Raw genomic sequence first — 23053 nt, 5'->3', positions numbered from 1 at the left:
TTTTAGAATCAATGTGACCTAAAACCCATCCTAAATCTAGTACAGATCCATCTCCAGCTCCTTAGCCTATCACTAGATAAAACCAAAGCAAAACTCTCCATTCCAAGTTTGGAGACATATTTGACATGTTCTTCTCAGAAGAACAGGAAGTTACTTACACTGGTATGACTGAGCGGGAAGCAAGGTGGAATCATTTAAAACAAATAAAAGGAAGTTTTTCTTCACTCCGTGCACAGTCAACCTGTGGAACTCCTTGCCAGAGGATGTGGTGAAGGCTAGGACTTTCACATGGTTAAAAAATGAGCTAGATAGATTCATGGAGGTTAGATCCATCAATGGCTATTAGCCAGAATAGGCAGGAATGGTGTTCCTAGCCTCTGTTTGTCTGGAAATGGGTGACAGGGGAGGTTGTGTTCCCTCCCTCTGGGGCATCTGGTATTGGCCACTGTCGGCAGACAGGATACTGGGCTAGATGGACCAATATGGCCGTTCTTACGTTCTTAGTTTATGTTTACTAGAGGGGGCGGGGTCTGCAGCCATAGCAAAACTTCCGAACAAAGGAAAATTGACAAACACTATTAAACAATGGAACAAGAAAGGAAAACACAGGCAGGCAAGCATGTGAGTCGTGGGCGTGGGTACCCTGGAGTTCAGCCAGGCCTCACAATTTGGAGCTGAAACTTACATTCACAGTTTTAAATTCCCTGCACTTTAGATCCAGGGTTTTTGTTTTTTAAGAATCAACTAGAACGTCTTGATCTGAGTCCTGATTATCCTCAAGTCGGGGATGTTTGAATCCTGGCTCCTTCCCAGGGCTCCTTTCTAGTGGACATAAAGCACGTTGTATGCCAATGCCGAGAGGGCTTGTTGAACTAAATGTGGCGTGTGAACATCCACTTGACTGTGTTTTGGCTGCGATGCTGTTCCTTTACGCAATACTGGAGAGCAGGACAAAAAAGCTTTAGCCATTCTAGGGCACTACACACATTTTTCTTGTTATCTGTTTCTCTGACTAGATTTTCTCATGGAAACTGCCCAAGAGCAAGGCTGGATTAATGCTTCTGGGGAGTTGGGACTAGTTGATTTTGTGGGCCCCCCTTGGCTCTGGGGTGGGGCCATATACGAAGGGTTCAATGTTCACAATGTTCAGGAGGGGGCTGCCGGGGAGAGAGGTGAGGGTGTAGGGTCTGTGTGGCATGTAGGGTGCAGGAATGCATGGAGTACAGCATCTAGGTGGGAAGTAGGGTCAGGAGTTGACTGAGGATATGGTCTGGCCAGGAGGTAGAATGTGGGAGGGGGTGTGTGGGGTCTGGATGAGATGTAGGATTCAGGAACAAGGTGGTGGTGAGGGTCTGGGCAGAAGTTAGGGTGCAGGAGCATGCTGGAGGTGAGGGTGCAGGGTAGGGCTGGATGTAGGGTGCAGGATCAGTGTGGGGATTCCGATGCAGGGTCTGGGTGGGAGCAAGGGTATGGGAGGGGGCAGAGGATTGAAGCGCTTACCAGGCACAGACCCTGGGGGAGGGAACAGGTGGCTCTGTATGGCCCTGCCTTTGCATCCACCGCCTCCTACTGCGTCCATTGGCTGAGAATCCTAGCCAATGGGAGCGGCAGGGGTGGAGCCTGCAGGTGAGTGCCATTAGAAGGAACACACATGGCTCCAGCCATAGTGCAGAGAAGGGGAAAGGCAGCATGCAGAGTCGCTTCCCCTCTCCCCCCATCACAATATGCCATGATTTTAGTGGCTGCATCCTAGGGTCCCAGGCTAAGCAGGGGGTCCCCTTTAGCCTGGGGCTGCAGCCCCTAAGTCCCCTTTCATAATCCAGCCTTGATCACATAGGTCAGGATGCACAGAATTCATCCTGGGAAAAGCCCCTCATGTTCACCAACCTTTCTGCTTTGCAAGTACCTAAAGTCTCGTGATCTGAGAAAACTCATTTCCAGGTCTCCCTTAATTTTAGAGGACGGGCTTTGCTCCATGGCAATGAAGCAGAAGAAATCTGATCCTGAAACTAAAGCTCCAGAAACCTTCCTGCCCATCACCCAAGATGGAGTCTCTTCCAATGGGCCACCAGATAAGAAGTCAAGAGTAAGGATGTCCCCTTTCCTTTTTACTTACAGTCTTTCCAGTTTGGGCAGGTCACTAAAGGTTTCCGGCCCCAAGGTTTCCAGGTGGTTGAAATGAAGGTAACTGGCACAAAAGAAAAGCACAAAGGATGGTGTTATAAAACCTGACTTGCGAGACTGGACAACAGCTCACAGCTGGAGAGATGTTCTAGACACATGTCCCCCGGTCAATAAGCCAATGCACAGTCCAGTGCAGATTTCCAGAAGACAGGCATCACATTGGCAGCTGCAATTCACAGATGCAAAACCAGCCCAGAGTGGGAAACCAAGCCCTCGCTATCCCTTCCAAGAAACATTTGCCAGCTGTAAACTCTTCCGGTTTATTGATAGGAAAAAAACCCACAGGCCAGACTTTCAAAGCTCTCTTTCAAAGCACTAGGGGGTCACCAAAATGAAATGAATAGGTAGCAGGTTTAAAACAAAGAAAAGGGAGTTTTTCTTCATGCAGCGCACAGTCAACCTGTGGAACTCCTTGCCAGAGGATGTGGTGAAGACCAGGATTTTAACAGGGTTCAAAACAGAACTAGATAAATTCACGGAGGATAGATCCATTAAAGGTTATTGGCCAGGATGAGTAGGAACGGTGTCCCTAGCCTCTGTTTGTCAGAAGCTGGGAATGGATGACAGGGGAGGGATCACTTGATGATTCCCTGTTCTGTTCACTCCCTCTGGGGCACCTGGCATTGGCCACTGTTAAAAGACAGGATACTGAGCTAGATGGACATTTGGTCTGACCCGGTATGGCCGTTCTTATGATCCCCTTAGTCCTAGAAACACCTCCACCTACAACTGACTGTACCATCATTTCACAAGGAGTCCCTATTAACCTGGACTAAGCTTTTCATTCTTCAGAGCTAGTGGCTGCAACGGGATCACCCACCTTCATCCTGCTCCCTCCAGAATTCCCTGGAATCTTAAGGGGTGGCTCCTTTGGAAGCAGAGGGAAGGAGAGAAGTAGCGTAACACAGGGACCCCTCCCCGCAACACACCAAAGACACAAGGTCAGGGTCAAGGATCTGTGGTCATCAGAGCGCCCCCTAGGGATGTTACTTGGAAAGTGTGCTCGCCTACGTCCAGCCTGCCTAGGAAAAGGCTGGTTTTATGGCAGTGGGCGCTTAGCCCTCCCGCTGAAACTCTCTGGCTATTTCTCCCCTTTGGGAGAGCGCAGGTAAAACGAGCCAACAACCCCAAACGAAGTTAAACAAAAAAGTCAAAGACAAAAGAAAAGCTGGGGGCAGGGGGAGCCAGGATATCGGCCTCGTTCCTCGAAGGGGCCCTGGATGGGGGGGGGCCTCCAGTGCAAGTTACAGGACACAGTCTCGTCCCCCTTTTAGCTCAGGGGGATCCGTGCTCCCCGCTTGCGAGGGCAGAGGTTCCACTCGCTATCACGCAGCTTCTGGAGAGCTGGGAAGCTTAACAGCCTGCTCGTCTTCCTTTGCTGCCTCCTACTGGGTGGCACTTCCACTTTTTTAACTCTTCCTCTATTCCCAGCATGCCTTGCAGCTACTCCAGCCCAAAGCGAGGGGTTTATGCACCCCACCACAGTCAGCATAGCTGTCTCATAGACTTTGAGGCCGGAAAGGATTAACGTGATCCCCTAGTCTGACCTCCTGCACGTGGTAGGCCGGAGACTCTCCCTTATCCGCTCCTGTCACGGACCCCTCACCTGTGGCTGAGCTACTGAAGGCCTCCAGTCATGGCTGAAAGACCTCAAGCTACACAGAATCCACTACTGAAGCTGGTTTAAACCTGTCAAACTGGCAGAAGTGGGGACCACCCGGCCTCACATGTCACCGAGGAAGGTCTTTCCCTAATGGAGATGGTTGGATGGAGCAGGAGCAATTTGCTCTGGGCTAAATAGGAGCAAATCAGCTCCTTCCATAACATTCATTCTGGGCTTATTTCTTGGCACCACTAAAAGTCCAAGCCCCGCCTGCCACAGGGGTCGAGCGGTACCTTTGGCACTCCTCTGAAACGATAAGCAGACATACCTAAATATCTACGGGGCAGAGTAGCTTCCTTCCCTTACATGAACCTCTTTAATCCGGCAACCCTGGGAAATAGGTGTGCTGGATTAAGGAAGTTTTCAGACCATGGGGGAGAGTCAGGGAAGGAGAGTGTGAGAGGGGGATGGGAGTGGGAGGTCTGGGAATGAGGGGGTAGGAGTGGGGTGCTTACTGACACACACCCCACCACTCCCAGGCAGCACCCCTTCAGACCAGTGCTTCACTGTGCTGCCATTTCCCCAGCTGGGGGGCAGCAGGACACTTCCTCCTGCCAGAGTCTGAACCAGACGTGTTCCCAGATCAGGGACACCTGGATTATGGAGGTCCAGGTGTATATCTCCAGTGGTGACCCTGATAGCTCTACTAGTCCATGTTCTACCAGTTGCATCCAACTGGTTGAAGGAATGATTGTGTAAGCCAACACACAGCTGTTCCGTTCCTAATGGAATGATAGACGGTTGGCCTTCCGCAAGAGATCAAACCACCGTGACTTAGATTCGATTGCCTGTCGCGGAGGACTTGTGTATTTTCATACGTCTCAGCTGCGTGCTTTCTTTCCTCTCGGGCTGGAGGAAAGCAGCTGGTACTGCCCATCAAACAGGTTTTAGTTGTACGTGAGGGTTAGCTGGTGGGATGGATTTGAGCAAGGCCAATTGGCTCGGAGAAATCCCGTTTCAGGGATGGGGGGATTTTATTCCTCTGACACCAAATCTGGTTTGTTCAGTGTGAAAATGTGGTTGTGGCCTGCAGTGTGTCTGTAGAAAGGGCCCCTTTGTTATAGTGTGTGCAGGATTCTTCTCGACCCTTCTGCTGAGCTCACTGATAAGGAAAATGTAGTGGATACACATACTATGGTCTGAGTGGCAGAGAACAAGTTGGAGTCTGTTTTCTCGTACAGCTAAGTAGCCAGTTATATTCCAGCTCCAGAACCTTTGTGGTTGGTGATGATGCACCAGGAAGAAAGGACTCACCGTTGGCTGCATCTTCCAGCATATTCAAATAGTTTCTATTCTGCCCTCTACCCTCACTGTGGCTGGGCAAATCCACATCCACATCAGGGACTTCTCATGAATGCCCCACTGTGCGTGCACAGTGCCACCCCCAGCCTGTGAGGATGCTATAGAAGACTTACCCCTTGATTTTCTTATACCACAAAGTGCCGACAGGCGGAAAGTGAAATTGCTCTGACAGTGCAAATTAGCTATGGAACAGAATGCTGACACATCATTGGTATGAGATCCAGCTGCTGGACAGGTAGAGTGTAGGCTCCCTTCATCCCGGGGAATACCAGGAGACTTGGTAGGAAGGTTTTTCCAGGGTTAGGTTCCTCAATAATTTTCTCCACAGTTGGATGTCAGCCGCAGATTTAATGCACGCCAACGGCATAGTATTGACATTTTTTATAACTGCACAACCTTCCTAGCCGGCTGTTTACTTCATCCATTTGCCTCCAGCAACCAGGGCTGGCAACAGAGTTCGCCCAGCCCTGGGAAATGGGGTGGGGGGGGGGAGGCGGGTCTTGGCTTTGCGTCCCCTGAAAGGGGCGGGGCCTCAGGTGGAAGGGGTGGGGCCAGGGGCAACCAGCCAGCAGCACTGTTTAGACCAATCCGTGCCTCCCCCACCCTGCCCTCAGCACCACCTAGACCACGTCATGTGGGGCTCCGGTGGGGATTTAAAGGGCCCTGCCGGAACGATGGCAACTGTCTCTTTTCTCCTACCTGGCCTAGCAGAGGGCTTGCCAGCAAACTGGATTGGAATAAAGAAAAACGGAGCCTATGCTCAACATTGAAACAAAGGGCCAAACAGGAGGCCCTGCTCCGGTGGTGCAAAGCCAGCAGGCCTGCTCCGCTCAGGATAAAGATTGTCTAGTGGCTCCCATACTCCCCCGATCACTTCCCAGCACGAGGAAACTGCCCAGGGAAAAGGAGGAAAAGGGAAATATGGCTGGGGCCTTCCTATGCTCCTGGAACCTCCAGCTGCTGGAACATCCCTTGGAGTCATGGGACAACCAAAAGTGAGGACCGGGCCCAGCACTGACCAGGCAGAGTGGAAGGACCATCCCATCCTGGTGTCACAAAGCCCCAGGGAACAGAGGCGGCGCACTGGGCCCTTCTAAAGCACCGGAGTTCTTTCATACTTACAGCTGTTCCAGAGAATGGAGCCCCTTGAAGGCATGTTGCTGGATAGTCTGAATTTCATTTTTGTACAGGTAGCTTTGGGGAGAGCAGAGACAGGAACAGCATTAGAATCATAGAATCATAGAATAATAGGACTGGAAGGGACCTCGAGAGGTCATCAAGTCCAGCCCCCCGCCCTCAAGGCAGGACCAAGCTCCGTCTACACCATCCCTGACAGATGTCTATCTAACCTGTTCTTAAATATCTCCAGAGAGGGAGATTCCACCACCTCCCTTGGCAATTTATTCCAATATTTGACCACCCTGACAGTTAGGAATTTTTTCCTAATGTCCAATCTAAACCTCCCCTGCTGCACTTTAAGCCCATTACTCCTTGTCCTGTCCTCAGAAACCAAGAGGAACAAATTTTCTCCTTCCTCCTTGTGACACCCTTTTAGATATTTGAAAACTGCTATCATGTCCCCCCTTAATCTTCTTTTTTCCAAACTAAACAAGCCCAGTTCATGAAGCCTGGCTTCATAGGTCATGTTCTCTAGACCTTTAATCATTCTTGTCGCTCTTCTCTGTACCCTTTCCAATTTCTCCACATCTTTCTTGAAATGTGGCGCCCAGAACTGGACACAGTACTCCAGCTGAGGCCTAACTAGTGCAGAGTAGAGCGGCAGAATGACTTCACGAGTTTTGCTTACAACACACCTGTTGATACAACCTAGAATCATATTTGCTTTTTTTGCAACAGCATCACACTGTTGGCTCATATTCAACTTGTGGTCCACTATGACCCCTAGATCCCTTTCCGCCATGCTCCTTAGGCTAATGCAACATTGCTGTCTTCAAAACAGGACAAAAACAAACACCAATTTAGATCCAGCTGGAGGGGTCTCATTTGATATTCACTGCGACATACTTAGGTCAATGCCATCGAGACGATCTGGCCACATAACGCCTGCCCTAGACCGGCAGGGCTACAGACGCTATTTGATTTGATAGGATTTAGAGGTGCCAACTCACAGATATTTCAAGTTCGGCAGAGCTTCAAAGGACCTTCTTGCGATTTGTTTGATCAAGTTATTGTTCAGCAGCCTGTTCGAAACCAGAAGGGGGAAAAAAAAATCACACACGTGTTGATGCAATATACCTGAGACTTGCAAAATATCAGACTGTAGCACAGACACCTGTTGAAAAGTCGGAGCTGTAAAATGTAGTAACTAAGGCCCGGTCTGGAGTAGAACGTAGTTATACCTGCACTAGGAGATTTACCCGGTGTTGCTCAGGTCCTTAATGCAAACACATTTTGGTTTGTTTCATTTGAATCATTGCTCCAGGCTGGGGCTGGGGCTGAGGGGATCAGGAGGCAGGCTGGCCTGAGGAGAGAGCACTAACCCAGCCCTTTTTCATTGCTGCAGCTTCGGGCAGGTGAGAAGTGCTTCTCTCTGGGTCAGTGGTCCCCAACCTTTCGTGGCTGCCGGGTGCCCAGGGGTGGGGCCGCACACGTGCCGGGCATCCGGGGGCGGGGCCACTCACACACTGCGCTTCTGGGGGTGGGGCCACGTGTGCGCCACATGCCCGGGGGTGGGGGCCGCCCACGCTCCGAGCCCAGGGCCAACACTGCGCATGTGCCGCATGCCCGGGGCAGGGGCCGCCCATGCGCCACGTGCCCGGGACCGGCACCACGCATGTGCCATGCACTGGGGGCGGGGCCCACCCAGATGTTTCAGTGGGCACACATAAATGCCCCGGCGGGTGCCATGGCGCCTGTGGGCACTGCGTTGGGGACCACTGGGTGATCTTGCAGGCGTAGCTGGGGGAGGAGTATATGTCCCCCTGTGCGGGACAGACAGACACACAGACAGATAGGCAAACTCTCTGAAAGATATAGCTGTCTCTTTCTCTGCTCCTTCTCCCTGCTGGCCCAATGGGGTTTAACCCATTACATGGGACTTAACATCCCTAGTCAGTGCACATGGGCTCCACGGCACAGCCTGCTTTTCCCCACCAGGATGCAGAGCACTGTGAAATCCTCCGGCCAGCCTACCCTGCTGCAACAGCCAGCCAGCTCCTATGTACAGAGCGATTACCTTCCCTGGTGATTGAACTCTGGAGTACTGGCCCGAGGCGTCCATGCAGCCCAAGCAAATAACATTGTCTATTGACCCCCAGAATAAGTACAGCACAGGCCAACAGCTATGCAGCTTCCCCGCCTTTCCCTGCCAGCAGGGGGGATCAGCTCCGGTGGGCCCCAACGGCTATTCACGCTTTGGCTTCCGTTCAGAGAATGCCAGGCAGGTTGCCAGCAGGCCCCAGCTGTGAGGTCATTGCTAGGGAGGTGGACAGCTGTCCAATGCGACTGCCATCCACAGGTCATTTCATGCAGGCTGCCAGGTAACCCCTAGGGCAGCTGGGGGGAGGGGCTGTCTCCTGCAGTGGTTTATACAGCCCTCGCACGAATGGGGCCTGGATCTCGGTTGCGGTCTCTAGACACGGATGTAATAACGTGTTTGGAGTTGGAACGGTTTCAGCAGCTGAGTTCACAGTGGAGTCCTCTAGTTCCAAACACGGCTGCTCTCTCCAATCTCAGCCTGCCCCGTTTCAGCCAGACAGCTCTTGGGCTGGCTCTGCTGAACCCGTCCTTTCCCGCAATCCAAGCAAAACAGGCCCCTCTGTAAAGACAAACTCTACACACAGCACCAATGGCTTTGTGTGCCTCTCACCTCATTGCTTAATGCCCCCAAATCCGCGGAGAGCTTAAAAAGCAATTAGAAGCAGAAATAGCTAATACCTGCCACTGGCCTCCCTAACGCACAGAGGGGCCTGACCTCTACTGACACTTCCAATGAGTTCTGAAATGTACTCAGGGTTTTTTTTGGGGGGGGTATGCAGACAATTTATAAAGTAGATAATCTGTTGAGTAGCCAATGCTGACCCAAGCTCATTAGAGACAGGGAACAAAAACAACAACCGTTCTATTGGTCCTTAGTTGGTTACACATTACACTGAAAACACAACCCAGGTGGTGAAATGCCAGGATTTTTGGTTTGGTTTTGTTAATTTCAGATCCACAGGATGCTGTGGTTTCTAAGGCCAGGTCTACACTAAAGGGGCAGGTCGAGTCAAGCTACCCAACTTCAGCTACATAATTAACGTAGCTGGAGTCAACGTACTTTTGATTTGCATTTCCCTGCCACCCTCACAGCAAGAGGCTGATGGGAGCAAACACTCCCATTGGCTTCCCTTACTCCTCACAAGAACAGGAGTACTGATGGATGTGTGCACTGAGTTTGATTTAGAAGGTCTTAACTAGACATGCTAAATCAAACTCTGGATGATCAACCGCCGCAGTACAGACATGGCTTAAGCAGGCCAGCATGCTGCGAGGCAGTGGACCTCCTAACCAAGAAAGATACTTTCATGGAAAGCAGTAGACAGGACAGTGACTCAGGATCCTGCCAAGATTTTAGATCCCGATTCTACACGTTGTTCCCTATGGACAGACCCCTGTGGGAACCTGTCCTGGCAGAACAACTTGCAAGATCTGGATCCCCACTGAACTCAATGACAAAACTCCCAAACTCCCACCTATTTCCTTAGGAGCAGGAATCTCGTAGGAACAAGCTGAAGCCAAAGCCTGCAGATGAACATGTGAGCAAATGTGCTGGAGGAGACAGGATTGGATAAAGGGAAAGGAATTAACATGGTGTGTCCCAGTGACCCTGTGTGGAAAGGAAATAAAACGTATGGGAAAGTGCATTTGTTTCTTTGATACCTTATTGAGAAAGGGCCAGATCCTGAGTGGGGTGATACCAGTTTGCACCAGCTAACGATCTGCCCAAAATATCTCAATTGTATCTTTAGTGTCATAGGTCCTATTCCTGGAAAATTGGTTTGGGTGCACAAGGCTCCACACCCAATCAGACCTGTCTCTGTTAACACGATTATTAACAATCACATGTACTTTACACTTGCACCTAAAACTTTGCTCCCAGTTGCCCAGCACAGCTGAAAAGTTATGTGCAATGATTCTTTTCTTTCTGTTTTGTAGAATTTCCAATATAATTGCTATTCCATGATGGGAAAAGAGAGTATCTGGATTTCATGGGGGTACTTCTCTCTTCCCATTCAGCAAGCCCTGGGCTTACATTCACTATTACTTGCCTTTTTAATTCTTTTTTACCCCCTCTCCTTTACAACAAGTCAGCTGTGGGCATCGTGGAAGGGGGAAATCAATGTAAAATAATGATATAAAAAGCATCACCGCAGAACGGCCTCAGCCCCAGAACAGTACTTGTGAGAAAGTTGGAGAAGTTACAACTGCATATAAATGTTATTTCAATGTGCAGCCAAAAATTCCCTCTTGCTGATAAAAGGGTCTGGAATGTAGACGAGAAAGAAACATTCTGGGGATTGAGGTAATCAATTCTCAGTAGACCAGCATCCTTTGATTACAGGAACAGCACTATGAAGTACCACAAGTAGCTAGGTAATTCAAGACAGAGCCTGCCTGTTCCTCTCTAACCCATCTCCCAAGCACCTCTTATTCTGATATCCGAAGGAAGGCCACAGAGCTCTCCATAATAGCGGTTTGCTTTTATCTCGTGCTTTGTGTCAAAGCCTTTTTCCAAGGAAAGACAAAGAACATCGCCCCATTTTTCAGATGGGGGAAACTGAGGCACAAAGGGGGTGCACCAAAGTCAAACTGGGTGCCATCGACAGAACCGGGAATAGAACCCGTCATGCCTGATGCCTTGCCTGGCTCTGGACCATGCCACCTCCCTGGGAAACATGCTGGAATCGTATTTCTCTGGCAAATGCTTATTTTAAAGCAGTGGAGTCCATGCCCCACCCCCAAATGCCTGCTACTGTGCAAGTAAGGCTGTCACACAGTCTCCAGTGCGTTAGCCTATCATACAGAGTGTCCACGGTGTGAACCCAGGGGAGAGCGCACATCCACTTCATGCACAGCTTGGACCACTCAGCCGTGGTTTGGGGCCAAAAGGCCTTTGGATCGATGGCCCCACTTCCCAGGGAGGAGAGCCAGACAGGAAGTTTACACCCCAGGAATGTGCCAGAGAGGCTAGAACTAGAGACAGTGTCTGGTCACTGCTCAGACCCAGTTGTGTTGAAAACAGGGAGATCTCAAGGTTGAGTCCAATACAACCAGCTGGGGACCATCGTCTAGGAGAGACTCAGCCAGGGCTGTGACACAGACTTTACAAACAGGATCCACAGACGCCAAAGCAGGGACGTGAAGCTCTCCAATGTGCAAAGAGAGACTTTCCTCCGGGCCTCCTAAATGCTTGGGACTTGTTCATCTCCAAACTACCACGGAGGGTCCTGTGGCCTCTTGTGACCTCATGCTGCGGTAGGTCTCCGGCTGACTTTGGTGATTTCCCCTCCCAGGAACTCCCAAGGAATTGATTGTATTTTGTGGATGAAACTGTGAATTATGTTTTCTCCCCCTCCCCAACTCCCAGGAATAAAGTTGCATTGGCAATGGCATTCCATGATGTAAGATTTTGCTGCCAACCTTGTGGCTCCTTAATGGGAAACAGCTAAACACAACCTGAGTCATCTCGCATCCCAGGGGGAAGTGCGTCATAGAACAGAACCCTAGAACTGTAAGGCACCTCGAGAGAACATCACATAAGAACGACCATTCTGGGTCAGACCAAAGGTCCATCCAGCCCTGTATCCTGTCTGCCGACAACGTGCAATACCAGACACTCCAGAGGGAGGGAACACAACAGGCAATCCTTGTGTGATCCTTCTCCTGTCACCCATCTCCAGACAAACAGGGACACCATTCCTACCCATCCTGGCTAATAGCCATTGATGAACCTAACCTACATGAATCTGTCTAGCTCTTTTTTTGAACCCTGTCAAAGTCCTAGTCTTCAAAACATCCTCTGGCAAGGAGTTCCACAGGTTGACTGTGCACTGAGTGAAGAAAAACTTCCTTTTGTTTGTTTCAAAGCCTGCAGCCTATTAATTTCATTTGGTGACCCCTAGTTCTTATATTATGGGAATAAGTAACTCACTTTTCCTTATTCACTTTTTCCACACCAGTCATGATTTTATAGACCTCTATCACATCCACCCTTAGTCTCCTCTTTTCTAAGATGAAAAGTCCAAGTCTTTTTAATCTCTCTTCATATGGGACCCATTCCAAACCTCTAATCATTGTTGTTGTCCTTCTCTGAACCTTTTCCAATGCCAATATATCTTTTTTGAGATGAGGTGACCGCATCTGTACACAATATTCAAGTTATGGGCGTACAAGGGTTTTCAAGTCCAGAGGTCTTCAAGTCATCAAGGCCAGTCCTAGACCATCCCTGATAGATGCTTATCCCTCTGGCCATATCACGGAGAGATGACAGGACCAACCGTACTGGAGCACATGACACGCCCCTGTTTTTGATTTCTCATTGAGAGCTCAGAGCATGCCGCTCTAATATGAACTAGGAGAGCAGGGAGGGTTAGCTCACTGAGTGTAACCTTAGACAGTAAAGCACGGCAGAACTGGCACACACCCGCGGGCTGGGATTAATGGGTGGAGAGTGGCATGTCTGGCGCATCACAATTAGTTAATTGAATGGACCAGAAGCCTAGCAGCAAAGGTTAGCTAGATGGCTGGGGCACTGAGAACACAGAGGGAGATTGTGGCTTTGACTAAGACACCCAATTTCCACCGACTGTCAATAGGAGCGGAGCATGGAATTCCCATTGGAATAGGAAGAGAGCCTGAGACACGAGCTTTTGTCCGAGACAGGAGCTGCTCACAGAATCGAGTGCTATGAAGGGACGCTCAGAGTGCTCATGCATGTTTGGAGGTGCTTTCAATATGGGCCTGGAGGCCTGGCCAGGGCGTGGGTTAGACCCCAGGACTGCTTTCACTATGGCTAGTCACCCACCGACTTCACAGTGAGGTGCAGGCTAAACCTCTCAAGTGCTGATCATCCTCCAGTGCCTTCCCCCAGACCCACAGGCACCTAGAAGAACAGGCAAGTGCTCACCCATTTCATAGACTCATAGGACACAAGAACTGGAAGGGACCCCGAGAGATCATCGAGTCCAGTCCCCTGCCCTCACAGCAGGACCAAGCACCATCTAGATCATCCCCGCTAGATGTCTATCCAACCTGCTCTTCAATATCTCCAGTGATGGAGATTCCACAACCGCCCTAGGCAACTTATTCCAGTGTTTCACCACCCCGACAGGTAGGAAGTTTTTCCTAATGTCCAGCCTATTGCTGCAGTTTAAGCCCATTGCTTCTTGTCCTGTCATTGGGACAGATGCAGAGCTCAGTTCCTTTGCAATGCAAAGAACCCTGGGACATGCCTGTGCCTGGAGATCCCGAATACACCCACAAATGAGCGCAGCACCCAGGAGGACACAATAACTTGGGTAGTGCCTTGCAGGGCGGCTGCTCACACCTGGGCTAGGCTAACTCAAGTGGCTCAGACCTGGGGGGCCGATCACGTGGGCTAACCCCCAAGTGAAGAGAAACCCAGGAGGGCTGACAGCCTCTGCAGGGGGCTGGCATTACGCTCCTGGAAGGGGCGGAGCCCTGAGTGAAAGGGGCGGAGCTGGGGCAGCCAGCCCTCAGTGCCACCAGGAGCCAGTGTGGTGGCTAGGAGCTCTGTGCCCCTTTGAATCACCAGTCCCCTGGGCGATTGCCCCTTTTGACCCCCCTGTTGGTGGGGCTGGGCATCCCTAGGGATATGGCCTGTTGGAATTGCTCTAATACCCCTCTCTATGGCCTCCCTTCAGCTTCCTTGCCATTGCACTTCAGCCTGGGGCTGCAGACCTAGCTAGGATGCCACTTCTGGTCTCTCCTGAGGCTGTCCAGTCGTAACCATAGTAACCCGCAGGCTGAGGAGGCTTGGGCTTAGGGCCTCATATCCAAAGGGTACAAGGCTTTTCCAAGAGCCTTTTTGGAGAGGCAGGCAGAGCACTGAGGAGGCCTGAGTGTGCAGGAAGTCCCGGCACAGCATCTGTCTAGCAGCTGGGGCTGCCTTGGCCAGAGGGAGGAGCTGCAGCTGTGAGTCGGCCACACACCCCACAGGGGCAGCACGCCAGCTGGTTGGGGAGGGGCGGGTGGCAAGAGCGGGAGGGAGAACAGCAGAGCCAATGCAGGTCTGTGTGAAGAAAAGGTGGGAGCAGCCCAACCCTTTGGTTTCAGAGGCATCTGGATGGGGCACGTTGTGGCTTCTCCAGGCGGGAAGGGGACGAATATGAGCGAGCTATTCTGGAGCCTCCGAGCTAATCCAGGCTCAAACTCTCATCACTTTTAGCGTAGCTGCGATGCAGTCCCAGAGGGGCGGCGAAAGGCTAGCACGGGTGGGTTGGACCTGCTGTCCCTCTCTCCCTGCTGCTGACATTGGCCCTGGAAAACTGCATTAAGGAGGAGCCAGTCATAATCACAAGGCAGGGCTCCTGAGTTTGAATGGTTCTGTTTGTACCCAAGTTCATTAACAAGCAGCGTGGGCCATGCAGCAGGGATCAGACCAGCCGGGAGTGGGACAGGCAGCCCATGGACCTAAAAACTCACCCAGGTGGAAAACTCAGGATCATTTTCCATTGCCGCTGCAGGACCGTACTGGGAACCTCGAGGGGGTCAAAACCCCTCTCTAGGAAGCTATCTGGGTGTGCAGACTTTGACTAGTCTAACTCGGATTGGTTTCTTTTGAAGCACTGCGATTTATCAACCCCCCTGCTTCAGGGAAAGAAAGCAAGGGGCTGGAGCCAGCAGGGAAATCTTACCCCAACCCAGGCTGTTCAGAAGCCCCAAGAGACCCTCAGTATGTTTGCAGTATGCTCCGCTCACGGCCGTTTCAAAGTCACCTCCTTGCCTCATGCTCTGTTCTATTCAGAGTACAAAGGTTTCCTTAGTAGGGAAGGTTTACAAATGTCAGCTCAGATATTCCACAGCCACCCTGTCTGGAAAAAGACGAAGAGCAGAGCTCTCGCCACCCTATCTGCTGCCATTTCTCTGCCAGGCTCCAGGAAGGCTGTTTTTATGTATTTTTTTAACGGTGGAAGGGAGGGGTGAACAGCATTTAATTCTCCAGCTCCCATTGCCTCTAAGGGCCCTGACTGTTTCTCCCAGCTTTGAGAAGTTTGCCTCAAACACAAGAAATAAAAATCCAGAACAAATCTTAGAGGGGGAGGATTTTTTCCAAGTCATTTTCTTTGTGACTTCAAAGCGCACAAAGATGCCCAGGGCAAAACTTTGGCCTGTAACAAACCCTCAGTAAACTCCACAGCTTCTTTCAGTTTCACTGCAGGAACCTAAATAAATGACAACCCCCCAAAACATCAAGGCGCCCCATCTCCCCTTCCCAGTCACATGTTGCAATGTGACCGCCACCACAGAATGTTACAATTAGAACTGGGCAAATCCTTGATTTTTCAGTTCACCAATTCTGAGAAAAAAAAAATCAAACAGGAGATCCATTTCTTGTATGTCGGGTTGAATGAAATGTTTCAATTCAACCAAAACGAAAGCAATTTGTTTGGATTCTGACCCTTTTACATTTTTAATTAAAAAAAAAAAGAGGATTGAAGGAAAATGATGCGTTGAAATAATCTGAAAAGTCAAAATGTTCCGTTTCAAAAACGTTAGAACTCTCTTCAATTCTTTTTGCAATTTTCAGTCCACATTTTTTCCAGATGAAACATTTCAGTGAAACGGACACAAATACATGAAATGTTTCGGAGTCACCAAATCTGCAGTCTGCCCTCCGCCCTAAAAAGTTTTATATGAAAGATTGCACCTAGTCCTCGTTTAACATCACCCTTTAAAAGATATCCTCACTCTGCTTTGCTGTCGGGCTAGTCCTAGAGTGGGACGAATTATGATTAAACACCAAGCCCGGGCATACCAGTTTGGAATGGTGGCAACCCCAAAATACTCTGATGTCTCAAAGGGAAAGATTATCAAAGGCAGAAACAGGAGTTAATCACCCAGTTTCCATTAGCTTTCACAGCCCTGTGTGCCTATAAAAGCCTCCTCCAGAATTCTTATTCCACAGTCCTAGGACACAATATTTGAATCAACAACCTAGTTACTAACCTTTGATTTTGTGGCAGGTATGCCATTTTTCCTGCTTAAAGCCCCAGCACGGAACTTCAATTGGAGTGAAGCATGTGCTTAAATGCTTTCCTGGAAACCTCCCGTTAAATGTTGCTGTATATCGTTAAGACACAGCTACACTATTCATGTAGCTGAAGTTGCATAACTCGGGTTGACTTACTACGGCAGTGTAGACTACCCTCATTTTTGTAACAATCCCTAGGTAACAGAGCTCTCTGATCTACTAACCATCCAACACTGATTTTTCCTTGGGTTATTCAGGAAGGGAGGGATTTCACAGAAGCCCTGAAAGCAGGACTATATGTGCATTTTTGTAGAGTGGTAGTGGGCTGTTTTGTTTGTTTTAAGAAGTGTGTTTCCAACTGGCATATTATATAAAACTAGGAAATTCTGTTGCAACCAGAGGAAAGTCTGGCTGTTGCAGCTTGTTGGGAAAGCCGCCATGTCAGGGGTTGTTTGGTAAAAGGGTCTTGTCAGTCTGCAAAGTCAGTCACTGCTCAGCACCTGCAGCAGACTCTGAACCTGCTGGTAGGTCTACACTATCACTGGTCAATCTAAGGTATGTAATGTTAGTTCCATGAATAATGTAGCTGAAATTAACGGACCTTAGTGTGAATTACTGTGGGACCTACACCACGGTGGGTTGATGGGAGAAATTCTCCTGTTGATTTATTCTTTTTGCCAGGGATAGAGGACTTGGGGTCGACTGGAGAGTGATCTGCAGCTGATTTGATGGGTCTGCACTAGACCCGCTAAATTGACCGCCGATGCATTGATCTCAGAGCATCAATCCTAGCTGTAGTGTAATGTAGTCTAGGATCAGCAGACCCCTACGGGAGCTCTACTACTTGAACTAAAGGAATATCACCTGTCTTCGGTAGCAAAAATAGACTCTTAAATCTCTCCGGTGGACCAGCCACTAGAGGGGGACATGATACACTATGCTCCTGTATTATGTGCATAACCTAAACATCAGCCGTTGGATTCAAGACATATTTATCTCAGGAGGCACTTCAGCCAGGTAAAATCAAGGCCCTTTTTTAGCTTGTAACTTGTTCCAAACGATTGGATAGACAGATGAGGCCCTGCTAGAAGTTGAAACATGAATAGGCTCCTTTCTCAGCAAGTCATTGAATTTGCTGCTGGCCTGGATTTATTTTTCCCCTCTGAGTCCTTTTCCCCCTTGTGCTGCCTGGAGGCTGAGGTTGTCCTAGAGAGAAACTTGCATGCGCAGCTCCAGGGCTTGTTCACCTTTCTTTCAAGTTACAGTAGCTTTGCCCAACTCTAGGAACCAGTTCTGTGGGCACCCCCATACAACCCCCGGGTGCCTGTACATACGTACGCAGTCACACAGAGCCTAGGGAGATTGTTAGCTTCTTTCACAAGGCCCAGGAAAATGTGGGAGACCACACAGCAGCACTTTCGATTCATGCCTGATATTTTCTCACTAATGTACTTGGAAAGCATGTTTGCCCCGCCACTAACCAACCTTTTCTCGGTAGGAAGTAGATGAGAGGCTGCAACCAATCAACATAATAAGAGGGCCATCTCTCCATCTGGTCTGGGCCACACAGTGCCATTGATTGGAGCCTTACACAAACTCAGAGAATCAGGGAGTGGGACAGCAGAGCTCTTGTACCTTTCATGAGTCCCTAGTCAGGCAGGTGGAACACATCTACATGCAAGCCTAGTAAAATAAAGGTGAGGGGCGCAATTCCAATGTGTTAGGCCTGCTGGCCTGCAGATTTCCCCTCTGAAAGTCGCCTGGCTGTCTCATTTTGCTTCCTGCCAAACATCTGTCCACATCGCAAAACCATGACCTAATTTGGAATGAACGAGCTTTCTTCAGCTTTACTCAGGACAGCTCCAGGGCTGAAAGAACAGGGAACTTATCGGTGCTAGACTGAGGCATCGCCACAGGGTTGCGTCTGCATGGGTTTGTGAGAAGATGTACACCTGTCTAAGGTCCCTGGATCTGGCATTAAGGCCTTAAGGCCTCACTCCTCACCACATCTAGATTGACACACATCCACCATAGAGATCTACATTGGCCTTTTCTCCTGATTGCTCTTGGCTGTTATTTGCAAGATTAGGAATATGGGTGCTGATGTTCTAAACAAGTAATAAACTTCAGCAATTATAGTTCCCCCATCTTAATTTGTAAGTCTCAGAGGGGTTGCCGTGTTAGTCGGCAACTTTAAAAAATGAGTAGTCCTGTGGCACCTTACAGACTAACAAAAATATGTATATTTTGTATCCTGAGCTTTATTCTTATTTCAGGAAGAGGGTTTTGCCCATAAAAGCTCAGGATACAAAATACATATATTTTTATTAGTCTTTAAGGGTATGTTTACACTGCCCGGCTATTTTGGGATTCTGGAGTGATCCCAAAATAGCTAGCCTTAGTCTTAACAAGCTGCCTGTTATTTCGAAATATTTTTCAAAATAATGGGTGCACTATTTCGGCATCCCTGTAACCCTCATTCCACAAGGGCTAAGGGATGTCTCGAAATAGCACGTTACTTCAAAATTTGGCACTGTGTAGACATGCCAAATTTCAAAGTAACCTATTTCGAATTGGAATCGAAATAAGATACACAATTTCTGCAGTGCAAATTGTGTTTCTTATTTCGAGTTCCGGGTGCTGTGTAGATGCACCCTAAGGAGCGTCAGGACTATTCATTGTTTCTTAATTTACAAGTCACTTGAATTGGATAGACCCTGACTCTTTGTTTCCTGTCCTTTTAATTGCTCCATTGCTGGCCTGCTATCACAGCAGCCCGCCACCAGCACAGATGTAGCTGAGTTTCAGCAGTGTGGAAAACGTATCTGCAAGCACATTGTGTGTGACCTTCTGCAAGGTGCTAGGTAACATCCGTACCTCAGCCAATGAGCACCTGCCACATGCTGCCTGACTGCTAGCTAGCATGATGAGTCTCTGGCTTCCAGGAGGATACACTCAGTTACAATGTCAGTGTAAAGCTGGGAAAGAAGGTGGGGAGAGAGGATGCCCTATAGCGAGGCCTGGAGGTTCACAGTTTTAGCTGGCCTGCGAGCAGAACAGACGGAGTTGCTGAACTGTAGAATGTGCTGGAACAACAGAGTCATCTACAACACAAGTTCCCTTCCAGGCCATTGGACTCAACCTGTATCCGCTCTGCTGCTAGGGTCGAACACACAGCGGACTGACTGTGTCGGCTTTGCACAGCCTGTGCCTGCAGGACCAGGGATGACACGGGGCTACAACCGTATCTTCCTGAGAACTCTTCCTGCTGTGGTGAAGCCGCTGACTTATTTTACCACGGTCCTCACAATTCCCACGCTGAGGAGTGGCTTGCAAAACTCCCTTCCCAGCCCATCTGGACAAGTTATTGCAGCAAAGCACATGTCCCCCATAAACCTCCCGAGATCACATTTATTACTCTAGTCATAATGGCCCCTCTGCCACCTTGTCCTTCCCACACCTGTTTGCTGTCACCAGCAGTTGTCTTTTGCCAGGCTATAAGCGTTTTGGACCAGGAATAAGTTGCCAAAGGAGGTTGTAGAATCTCTATCACTGGACATATCTGAGAGGAGGTTGCACAGACATCTGTCAGGGTCTAGACAGTGCTTGGTCCTGCCATGAGGGCAGGGGACTGGACTTGATGACCTCTCAAGGGCCCTCCCAGTTCTAGTGTTCTATGATTCTATGAGGGAGGGTGCAAATTGCTGCCTATGGGGAGTCAGCATGTGAGCAGCAGAGATAAAGGAAATACAATTGGGCTACCTCTAGACTGGCATGATTTTCCGCAAATGCTTTTAACGGAAAAATGTTTCCGTTAAAAGCATTTGCTGAAAAGAGCATCTAGATTGGCACAGACGCTTTTGCGCAAAAGCACTTTTTGCAGAAAAGCGTCCGTGCCAATCTAGACGCGGTTTTGCGCAAGAAAACCCCGATCGCCATTTTCGCCATGGGGGCTTTTTCGCACAAAACAGTTTTTAGCTGTCTACACTGGCCCTCTTGTGCAAATACATTTGCGCAAGAGGGCTTTTTCCCAAACGGGAGCAGCATAGTATTTGCGGAAGAACACTGACAATCTTACATTAGATCAACAGGTGTGTTGTAAGCAAAACTCGTGAAGTCATTCTGCCGCTCTACTCTGCACTAGTTAGGCCTCAGCTGGAGTACTGTGTCCAGTTCTGGGCACCACATTTCAAGAAAGATGTGGAGAAATTGGAAAGGGTACAGAGAAGAGCGACAAGAATGATTAAAGGTCTAGAGAACATGACCTATGAAGCCAGGCTTCATGAACTGAGCTTGTTTAGTTTGGAAAAAAGAAGATTAAGGGGGGACATGATAGCGGTTTTCAAATATCTAAAAGGGTGTCACAAGGAGGAAGGAGAAAATTTGTTCCTCTTGGTTTCTGAGGACAGGACAAGGAGTAATGGGCTTAAAGTGCAGCAGGGGAGGTTTAGATTGGACATTAGGAAAAAATTCCTAACTGTCAGGCTGGTCAAATATTGGAATAAATTGCCAAGGGAGGTGGTGGAATCTCCCTCTCTGGAGATATTTAAGAACAGGTTAGATAGACATCTGTCAGGGATGGTGTAGACGGAGCTTGGTCCTGCCTTGAGGGTGGGGGGCTGGACGCGATGACCTATTGAGGTCCCTTCCAGTCCTATGATTCTATGATCAGTGTTCTTCCGCAAATTCAAGCGGCCAGTGTAGACAGCTGGCAAGTTTTTCCACAAAAGCGCTTGCTTTTGCGGAAAAACTTGCCAGTCTAGACGCAGCCTTGGTGTATTAACAAGGTTGTCCCATCTAATTAGATTCAGGATGCGGACACTCGGGCTGGAGTGGGGTCTGCTCATGGTGACAAGCAGCTCCTGGCCAAAACCAATGATTCAAGGACTGACATTTCATTAGGTGTCTCTCCAAAGCCCAGATATTGAGGCTTCTAGCTGCTCTGAAGAACAGTCCAGCATTGAGACCTCTTGGGGAGGATCTCACAAGTAGCCAGTGCCCCCTCACAGATCCTCAGGCAGAACTTGTAGAGCTAGCTCCAGGCAATGGATGGGACCAGTGCAGGTCAGAAGTCAGGTCTACAGAGGTGGGACATGACCTTGCACTGCTTTTGGCTGTGGAGAACAACGCTGTCTTCCTCCAACCCTGACATTCACACCATTGATCCACCCAACCAGGACTAGGAAGGGCCCAGAGGCCTGAGTGACCTACTGCGGCCCAGCTCCCCTTAGGAACAATAGCCACATGGCCCCTTCCCTCTCCCTGTGCAGTCAGAGCTACTCCTGATTCATATACAAGGCGCTCCTATGCCCTTTCCACTCACCCACGATATATGGCTAGTCTAGGAGCCCGGTCTGAACCCACTTTGGTAAACAAGAGTCTATCCATTGGCCTCATGAGGCTTTGGATAAGGGCCCTAGGATCTATAAACATTTCATTATTGCATCGTGCTAAATCCAAACATCCGAGCTCACCCTGCGCCACAAAGGGGGAAGCATGTGGCAAGCAGCTCTTGTTTTTCTGAGGGAGGCAAACACACAACTATGTAATGCCGTCTTATTGTGCCAGGATCTCCCTCATCCCAGGTACAGCAGGCCTCTTGGCTGGGCTACGTAACAGGAGATCTGATGCGAAGGTAGAAACATGATGGCTCAATTCAGTGAAAGCGGCCTCGAGACAATACATTGCAGAGGAACTGGGACAAGAATGAAGGAATTCTCTTGCTTTGCACGGAGCAACTGGGCACACTGTCAGTTGTTATTCCTCCCATGATTACTTTGCATTTATACAGCAGTGCCTACAGACTCCAACCAAGATCGGGGCCCCATTGTGCTAACTGCGGTGCAGATGTTGGTGCCAAAAGTTTAGCGTATGTATAGCCAAGACGAAGGATGGGAGAAAGGAAGCCAGATTATCCCTTTTTTTCAAGCTAGGTATTGAGGCAGAGAGAGATTAAGAGTGAAACCTTGGCTCCACTGAAGTCCATGTCACCCCCCCAGTGAACTGAGTTCTGTGGTCCAGTGGCTAGGACTTTATTTGCTTGTTCTCATAACATAGGAACTAGGGGACACCAAATGAAATGAATAGGTAGCAGGTTTAAAACAAAGAAAAGGACGTTGCTCTTCATGCAGTGCACAGTCAACCTGTGGAACTCCTTGCCAGAGGATGTTGTGAAGACCAGGACTTTAACAGGGTTAAAAAAAGAACTAGATAAATTCATGGAGGATAGGTCCATCCATGGCTATTAGGACGGGCAGGAACGGTGTCCCTAGCCTCTGTCAGAGGCTGGAAATGGGTGACAGGAAAGGGATCACTTGGGCTACGTCTACACTGCAGGCTTTTTGTGCAAGAACAATTGTTCCTGCTCAAAAAGCTTGCGGAGTGTCTACACTGCACGCGCGTTCTTGCACAAGTAAATATACAGTAGAGTGTCGGAACAGAAGGCTTCTTGTGCAAAAGTTATTCCTCTCCCCACGAGGAATAAGAGCTCTTGCGGAAGAAGGCAGGGTGGACAGGCAACAAGGGTTTCTTGTGCAAGAAACCTCTACAGCTAAAATGGCCATCAGAGCTTTCTTGAGCAAGAGAGCATTCATGCTGCCATGGACGCTCTTGCGCAAAAGCATGTGGCAGCGTGGACTCGCTCTTGTGCAAGAACTGTTCCACAAAACAGTTCTTGCGCAGGAAGCCTG

The 23053-nt window shown here is 49.3% G+C and overlaps 1 protein-coding gene across 2 annotated transcripts in view; it reads right to left on the bottom strand.

Moving 5' to 3' along the window:
* The window catches only part of LOC102447528 (peroxidasin homolog), a 90501-nt gene that overhangs the window by 43525 nt on the left and 23923 nt on the right, over nucleotides 1-23053 (bottom strand). For both annotated transcript variants that reach the window (XM_075901030.1, XM_075901031.1), the window contains exons 3-5: nucleotides 7279-7350; nucleotides 6272-6343; nucleotides 2117-2188 (exon numbers count right to left, since the gene is read on the bottom strand). In XM_075901030.1, the coding sequence (XP_075757145.1) occupies nucleotides 2117-2188; nucleotides 6272-6343; nucleotides 7279-7350 (216 nt within the window). The remainder of the gene's footprint in view (nucleotides 1-2116; nucleotides 2189-6271; nucleotides 6344-7278; nucleotides 7351-23053) is intronic.

Source organism: Pelodiscus sinensis, chromosome 18, assembly GCF_049634645.1.
Source record: "Pelodiscus sinensis isolate JC-2024 chromosome 18, ASM4963464v1, whole genome shotgun sequence".
NCBI lineage: Eukaryota > Metazoa > Chordata > Testudines > Trionychidae > Pelodiscus > Pelodiscus sinensis.
The sequence above is the reverse complement of the archived record's forward strand: the minus strand, read 5'-3'. Positions and strand labels throughout refer to the sequence as shown.